This window comes from Rhinolophus ferrumequinum, chromosome 4 (genome assembly GCF_004115265.2).
Source record: "Rhinolophus ferrumequinum isolate MPI-CBG mRhiFer1 chromosome 4, mRhiFer1_v1.p, whole genome shotgun sequence".
Lineage (NCBI taxonomy): Eukaryota > Metazoa > Chordata > Mammalia > Chiroptera > Rhinolophidae > Rhinolophus > Rhinolophus ferrumequinum.
Window position 1 is genome coordinate 34422154 of NC_046287.1, and position 9064 is coordinate 34431217.

Consider the following 9064-nt stretch of genomic DNA (forward strand, 5'->3'; position numbering starts at 1 on the left):
GGATACAAGCCATCATTTAAAAAAGTTGCATTTTAATGACCAGGGGATACTCAAATCACATTTTTCAATCATGAATCAACGTTTCAGTCATTTAAATTAATTGGGTCAAAGCATCAAGACAGCTTAAAGGACACTTAGATGGCGCTTCAATTTACTTGATATTGGAGCAGCAAGGAAAGGCTTTTTCTCCTCTATGATATAAGAGATTAATTAAAAAGGGAAAGCCAACATCACTGATATAATTCTTATAAGATTGTAAAAGGTATATTCCTTTATGGAAATCAATGGAAAATATATATCCAAAAAAACTTTCATAAATTTACAGTAGGCAGTTTCACGGTAATTTAGTGAAAATTATTTGTTAAATAAAGATTAACACAATCTATGTCTAACAGATAGACAGCATTTTAAAATCCAGTATGATTACACACCAGTATCACTATGTAACAGAAATTCAAGATTAAGACATGAATGACAACTTGCACTGATGTGCAATGAGCAGTATAACTTTTGTTTAAATCAAGAAAAAAATAGAATAATTTGTAGTCTAATTTATTTTTTGAATGCTTAAGAAAGTGAATGAGGCTGAGGATATTCAATTAGGACTTGGGACTCTGAATCTATCAATTAGTTGCAGAAAAAACCACATTGACTGCTTAAGTAAATAATCAAACAAGGACTATAATAAAAATAATTGTCTTTAGTGGGAAGGAGAACAAGTAGCAAATGCAGGTAAAATAACCCAACTTCTGAGTGATTATCACAGGTCTCAAGGCTCTTTAAGAGTTAAAAACCATCATTATCTTTCTCAACTCACAACTGCTTATAGGGAAATATACATACTTCCCCTACCCAAAAGAGAAGAATGTTCTGGAGGACATGTGTCTACATTCATGGAACCCTTCCAAAGGTCCTCCAGGCATGTGGATTTCTTAAGCCTTCCTTATACCTTTATGCATTTGATTGGAATCATAAAATATTGGCAAATACTCTAACTGAATAAGAGCAGTGCAATAACACAAATTCTGCTCCTCCTTTTTTTTTTTTTTTTTTTTTCTTTTGAATGCAACTCAAAATCATGCTTTGGAAAGTTCACTCTTCCTTACTGTGCTGAATATTTATTTTTCCTGAATAAATGTATAAAGCGTTCATATGCACATGGATTTCCCTTTAGTGTTACTTACAAAAAGAATTAGTACCTTTGTCCTTTCCAATCTGGGAAACTAATGGAGAAATCGAGGTTTACAATGAACTTTTTGATACATGATTCTTGATTATTTTCTATTAATATGTTCAATGATTTAAAAGAAAACCTTAGTGATATGATTTCATAATAGACTCATAATTAGTTTTCATACCATGCAGCACAGGCCACTACTGTTTTCATCACCAGGAAGGCTCTCGTTCAAAATCAAAGAAATAATGTATGATTTCCTAGTAGTGCGGACAGTTGAATATTGAAAACAAAAACATTTAATACAACATTCAGGAATTGCTAAAGTATAGTTCACTGAGTTAAAGAAAGTTCTTCCTAATAGGAAATACATTCCTTCCTAACCCTGTGCAAGGATCTGCATGACGTTGAAAAAACAACTGGATTACCTTGATTAATCCCATTTTGCTTTTTGAAAATTTGCTGTATGATTGATTGTATAATCAGAAACAAGAAAAATAAATAATTCCCTTTTGTGTTAAGTGGGGAAATGATTTGCTGGAAAGGGAGAACTATAGGTCAGACTTTAGGTTTGGCTCTGTGTCAATCACACCCAGGCATTAAATGGATTTTTTTGCAGATGTTAAACAATATGATTCTGTGTGGATGACAACACACAGAGATCTCATTTTCCATCTGTATGTGTATGTGAGTGTACACATCAGTCCCGATCTGACTGAATTACAGATTAGACTAATTGAAGAAAGTACGTTTAGAAAGAGGGTTTTCATTTTAGTTTTATTGTAGTGAGAAGTATTTTTAATTTTCTTGAAAGGCACCCAAGAATAATTACCTTTGTGAACCAAAAATATACAAAACTGTACAGAATAAATAGTTCATAGAAATCTAGCTATACTTTCTTGTAAAATAAAGCTACATTGTGCCACTCTTGAGGCAACTTAAATCTCTTACCTTGAGACATGCCTTTTGCTACTAATTTATGGCAACTATCAGTATACATCAATAAAAATAAAACAATATTTTTTCTTATGTGTTTTACAACTGTAAGTTACTTGCCACAAGAAACATATTTCTATCAATGTCATTTGAATTTACAAAGGATTAATACTATGAAAGAAATTAAACTTAATAGATGCACTAATCATATTTACAGTTGAATATCAGTAGCATTTTAAAAATATCCCGAGAATAAGAATTAACCTTTGAGCACAAATGACATACCTAGTTCACAGCAGCATCGACAATAAGATTGTCTACACAAAATGTGCAGATAACCCAAAAAGTTTGCTTATTTATTCCACCTGAACTATTCATCATTCTTATTTTTAAATTTGGGAAGCATACCAGTGGCATTTTTTTTTTATCCTCAAATATTCAAAGATTTGGGCCACTCATAGTCTATATAATTCCACCTTCCTTTTTCCCCCTTACTATTACTATTTATAATTTTAAAGATCCAGTTTCTTATGCCTTTATTGCAAGAAAATTAGGTGCATTTGACAATGTACATTTTGCAGTACATATACAGGTTATATAAGCAACATATCCCTTATGTATTATAACTACATATACAGGTATAACTTTTTAAATGACAAAATCCAATTATATTTAATCCATGGGTGAAGTAATTCAAGAAAATTAGGGTTGCTTAAATAGTAAACCCTTTTTCATGTGAAAGAGGACTTTTGTGAAACACTTTTAAGTATTTTGAAAAATATTACTGTCATCCTTGAATGATTTCCATGCAAGGATTGATGTTATAGGGGGCAGACAAAATTGCCTAAAGACAATGCAATGGCTTCTCCCAGTGATCCCTGAGTTTCTTTTCTTTCATCTTTTTTTTTTCCTTTTCCCCAATAAGAATACTGCTGTGCTTAAATTCTGATTGATGACACACTCACATAAGGCACTTATTTACAGGTTTTGGACTTAAGACAGAATCACAGCATGTTTGCAAAAGCCTTCAAACTCTCCATCTATGTTTGCTGCTCCAGTACTTCTAAGTAGTCAGGTTCAGCATGTAAGTTCGCTTTGAGTTCAAAATACTCATTTTTAGTCTGTTCCACTAATACCTTCCTTGGCCTTGAGTACATTAATGTCTCCATTAATTTTAACTCTTCGTGAGGTCCTGGATAATGTACCTCCATATCAGGCTGGAGTTGAGCAATGTTTTTCTTTAGGTATTCTGTGATTCCCAATTGCTGAAGCTCTCTTTCTTTCTCTAAAATGTTCCTATATAATGAACTGGCATCCTGAAAGGATAAAAATTCAGTCGATTGGTCTGCAGTTTTGTACTTCATATTTAACCCTGTGAGTGGTGAATGATTTTCCCGTTCTAATAGACTTCTTTGGAGATGTTTTGCATCACTTCCATCTTTCTCATTTCTTTCTTCTTCCTCCTCCAAATGCTTTGGGCCAAAGGATGGGCTTCTATAGACATGAACCATGGGACTCACCATGTGCTTCTCATAGAGTGATGCAGTGGGTCTTTCAGTAGTGTGGTGAGTTGTTTTATGGCCGTACATGCTATACTGAAGATGCACTGGACTGTTGTCTCTCATCTGCTCATCTGCTTGCTTCTTTTTGTATCTTCTCCTGCGGTGGAGAACAAGAACCACTATCCCTGCAGCACAGAATACAATGGTTATGAACACAATCAGCAGTCCTAATATTAAAACAGATAGTGGTACAGCATCAGTAAGTGATCTTAAAATAGTATCAGCTGTAGTTGAGGTTGTAGGGGTACTGACAAATACATAACTAGTCTGAGTTGGCAGTGATGGGTTATTGACCAAACCTGGGCAAAGAAGTTCACTATTTAGTGCTTTTAATTCCTTTTTGTCTAGGTGCTCTGGAGAAGTGCAGAGGATGTCATCTGTCACTGTGTTCTTACTTAATTTTTGTATCCATTGCTGCAATCCGACCAGGTCACAAGAGCAATCCCAGGGGTTGTCCTCAAGGTCAATCTGGGTCAGTAAATCAAGGTCATCCAAGATATGACTCACAGGTAGATGAGTAAACTGGTTTGTTTTAAGGTTTATCCTTGTTAGAGGGACTCCTGAAAAAATATGTGGTGGTAAAACTTGTAAGAGATTGTTATTTAAATAGAGGACTTTAAGTTTAGGCATTGGGTTAAAGGTCCCTGGTAATATTTCCTTAACTACATTATATTCAAGATATAAGTACTCAAGATTGTGGAGACCAAGGAACATGCCTCTACTTAATTTGGTCAGATGGTTACCATTTAGATAGAGCTTCTGTAATCTTGTTAGATTCGTAAATGATCCTTCTTCAAGAATCTCAATATGATTGTTTCCCAAGTGAAGCATTTCTAACGTGAAGTATTCCACTAGATCAGACTTCATTAATGTGTGGATAATATTCCCTGCTAGAATAAGCTTTCTAGGATTCTGTGGAGGAGGTGTTAGATCTGATAAGCTTTCAATATTGCGTTCTTGACAGTGTATTAGAAGTCCTGATGGGGATAGTACTTTGCAGTTACAAGGAATAGGACAGTAGGGTCCAGGAATTTGAGTGGATGGCTTTGTAATATAAGGTATCAAACCTGGTGCTTTGGTGGATGGTTTTAAAAGGGATGTGGTCTTGATTGACATGCGACTATCACTTATTGAAGACGTTACTGCCAGATGTAATGATCCGGAAGGATCCTCATGCTCTTCATACAATGGCGGAGTAGGACAGAATAATTCCTTTTTCAGTCGGCTGAGTACGCCTCCTTTGAAACCTGGAGGGCTATTGCATACAACATCACCAATTATAGACTGTGGAGGCATGTTTTCCAACCAAATTTTTAGCTGTAGTATATCACAATTGCAAGCCCATTTATTGTCCTCCAACTGGAGATCCATTATTCGGCCAATGTGTTCTAAAAAACCAACATAAGGCAATGTTTGCAACTGATTTCCACGAAGATCTAGATGAGTTAGAGGAACAAATCGAAATATGTTTGGAGGAAGACTCTCAATGGCATTGTCATTTAAAATTAACACTTTAAGTCTGTTGAGCTTGCTAAAGGCACTTGGTTCGATCACTGTAATGAAATTGTTATCCGCTTGTAGAAACTCAAGGTTTTCCAGTCCATGGAAGGTATCCTCTTTAAGAATTTCTAAAGAATTGTGATTGATATGAAGTTGCTTAAGAAGGCCGAGGCCATTAAATGCACCAGTCTCAATATCTGCAATATTGTTAAATCCAAGGTGTATTGAAATAGCATTGGTAAGCCCAGAAAAGTCATTTGTGTGGAGTATTGTCAAGCCATTATTTAACAAACTTAAATGGAAAAGCCGTGATGGTGGCACACTTATTTGAGATAATGTCTTAATACCTTTTTCTTCACAATTTATTAGCATAGTACCATCTTTTTCCTCACAATTGCAAAGAGAATCACAAGTACCTCTGGCTGAGGACATTGGAGATGGGGGCTGTGAAGATGTACAGGCAAGGAGAGATGCATATAAGAGATGGATCCACAGCTTCATGTTGTCATGTGATAGAATCAGATTCTGTAAAATAAAATGCAATAGCAATGGGCTTTAGTGGATAAGAGCAAGGAGGAGATGAATCTGACATTTTCAAAATGACAGGTTTTCCTCTAGAAACAAAATTAGAGATTACTCTGAAAATATGACTGCTTTGCTGCATATACATCGTCTTTCACTTTTTTTGTAATATGATGACCGGTGTGTTTTTCTTTACTTTAAACTTGCATTGTGATCAAATTATAAAATTTAGGTCAAGGAGAATTTAAAATATTGTATTATCAGTTATGTTTGCATTTGCCAAATAAACTGCGTTTTAATAGATGAGAGAGGTGCTAGATAAATGGACGATTGATACTTTGATGTGATGCAAAGGTGCCTATTTGAAAAGACCCTACTTTTTTTTTAAACCACAAAGTAGACGAATCTAAAGCTGAAGGATTAAAGTATAAGACAGTATGTAGGTATTAGCTAGAAGCAGAGAGAACTGTAGGGGATGCAAAAATGATAGCTAGAAAACATGTATGTATGTATGCATGTGTTATGCATTCCTTTAATTATATTTTTGAACTTGGTGTCACAATATTAGATCTAATAATTGTGTCTGTGCTTTAACCTTCTTTGAATTTGGCTCAAGATAATTGTAAATCTCATTATTTATTAAAATCATTCGGGAAAATATGTCTCTGATCATGTAATAAAGTGGAACACTATAAAAAGAATTTTGTTTTAACTATGCTCTCTAGGGCACTTTGTATAATCCTAATAGTATTTGATATACATGATTATGAGTGCTCATTTAAATTTCACTTGAGTCACACTTTATATTATCTTTCTAGAGGTAGGTTATTTCCTACAACTTTTAAATTCTGTTATGAATCAGGTTAACGTCATAAAAAATAAAGAAGAAAAATTGTCTTTAACACACATTTCTCATTATTATAAAGGAATAAACAATGCCTCATATAAACTTCTAGCAAATAACTTCTTAATGAGGTCTTGAAATAGGCTTTAGGCACTGAATGTCATCACATATTTAAGCAATTGACCTCCTTTAGTATAAGGCTTGAAATTACAAACAATGAACTCTGGAAAAATTGCACCATACTAAAGTAGTTGAGGATATGTCTACTTTGCTAAATAAAAAATGACAATCAGGACAACAACCTCACATAGTCTAGCTCCTTAAAAATTTAACACATACATCAGAAACAGCAAATTTTAAAAATACTTTAACTGAAATGACAGCAGTGACAGGTAAACACATCACTCTCAGGACATCTAATTTTATTCCCTTCCTTTAAATATTGTACCTTAAATTTATATCAACTAAATTGAAAGGTAAACAAACACGATATCTTAGAAGTATTCACCTTTCCATAATGTAACTACTTGCATTTTTCAGAATGGAATGTAAACAGTAACTGAATCTAATTCAAATTCACGTTAAGGTAAAACATCCTAGAACCCAATCAATAACCCTGAAAATAAACTTTTATTCCATGAAAATACATTGTCTGATGTATAACATGTATACTCTAAAGTTACTGAAAGGTGAAAGGTAACTAAAGAAATAAAACAATATACTGCTTTTCTGTAGACAGGAAAAGTTAGCCAATTGAACATTTCCACAGGGAAATAGTTTAATTTTAAACAGCCCTGAGTGCTGTGCTTAGAATCAAGCAACTTGTAGTTGGAGTTTTCAACTTGTGGATTATATTCCATAAACACTAAAAGTACTTCTCCATAGATTACCAAGAAAGAATATTATTCATTTCACCAGGCACAGCATCTTGAGAAAATAGTAAATTAATTCCAGATGACTATCTCTCTCGTGATTTTTCAAAACTTGCATGCATTTTATGCTCTTCAAAACTGTCCTAGGGAACAGTTTCTAATCTTTTCAGAAATACATACAAAAATGAAGAGTGGTTCTCTATTGACAACATTTGATAATAATATTAAAGAGGTCAAAAATCTCCACTCACACATTTTTAGAAAATACATATTTTTATGTCAGAAAATAATTAAAGTAGTATATAAAACACAAAGAATCTTTTAATACTCTGCTTATGTTTTAAATTTAACAGCGGCATTTAGAACTGATCTTTTTTTTTTTTTTTTCAGAAAGCACACGTATTTAGTTTCTAATAACAAACTGCATGCTGTGAAAGATATAGTGGCATATTATTGTATTTGTTCTTCTCTTCAGCCAGCTGTTCTACTGCTCAGAGAAAGCAGGCATCTGCTACAGCATTAGTGGTGCCAATGAGCAAGAGTAAACCTGGGTATTCTTTAATTTAAACTAATTTTCTTTTTTTTTAAGGGCTAACACATACATTTGATCACTTTAGGATAATGAAAAAACAGGGATCAGAAAAGCCTGCATAAACAGGGATCAGAAAAGCCTGAAACATTCATCTTACCTGTAAAGCAGAGACTTCTGATGTTATGTGTAATGCACAGCTGGAAGAGATGTTCAAAGTAAATTCAGTTTCTTTTTTAAAAAAGAAAACACTAACCACCGCGTACTTTCTTCTCAAATGTTACTTCTTGGCAAGTCCCATCACTTTATAAAGTGAAAACCTCTGGTCAAAGACAAAATGCTGAGCATTTCATTGAAAATATTTCAAGCAGAGTACAGGCTAGATCATCCTGAAGCGGTTGTCTTTTTTTTACCCCTCAATTAAAATTCACGGCATACTTCACAGCTATGCTGACTTTTTTGCATATAGTTAACCATTTGCAAACTGCCGAATGCAGTAAATAAACAAGATGTTTCCCAGAGCTGGGACTGATCACTCTTGCTCTTAGGTTGTAGATCCAAGCTGCAGCAATGTCCTCTTTCCTCCCTTTCTAGTCTTTCTTGTTAGCTCAGTTTGTTATTAGTCAGTTTGCCAAGGGCTGGGAGGTAGGCGTAAATAAAGAGACTTCTTGGCTTTTGACTCAGCCTTTAAGCACTTCCCCATCAGAGCGCTTTAATCTGCCAGTGTCATTTAACACAAGAGACAGCTCCACCTTGGGACTGCTCAACTCCTCCTCTTTCTGCAAATGGTCTTTCCACTCTCTTTTCATACCAAATACACTGCAAGTGAATTTGGTTTAAAATAATTACATGTTGTTGTAAATGCTTAGTGTTTTGTTATGTGGAAAGCTGAATGATAGATCATCTAAAACTTTCATCAAGCACAGCACTGCATTGTTTGCACACATGTGTGCAGAAAAACTACAAGCATGATGCCTATAGAACAGTTGCTTCAGTTTTTTTGCTTTATTTTTTTAACTGGTATTTATACTTGAAATTATGCACAAATTAAATTTTAAAATGTTAACATGGACTGCTTTCCTATAACATTTGCGTTCTTGTAAATGTTTTTAAAAATGTTTTAAA

At 34.1% G+C, this 9064-nt stretch overlaps 1 protein-coding gene across 1 annotated transcript; it reads right to left on the reverse strand.

Moving 5' to 3' along the window:
- Nucleotides 1-1934: 1934 nt before the first annotated feature.
- Nucleotides 1935-8621, reverse strand: SLITRK6 (SLIT and NTRK like family member 6). Its single transcript, XM_033103735.1, has 2 exons — nt 8100-8621; nt 1935-5697 (listed from the first exon to the last, which is right to left on the reverse strand). Exon 2 carries the CDS (start codon nt 5671-5673, stop codon nt 3151-3153), a length of 2523 nt encoding a protein of 840 aa, XP_032959626.1. The 5' UTR covers nt 5674-5697; nt 8100-8621; the 3' UTR covers nt 1935-3150.
- Nucleotides 8622-9064: the final 443 nt, after the last annotated feature.

What these genes read in the sequence shown, in the direction of transcription:
- SLITRK6 (XM_033103735.1), bottom strand. Translation starts at nt 5,673, where the DNA reads ATGAAGCTGTGGATCCATCTCTTATATGCATCTCTCCTTGCCTGTACA.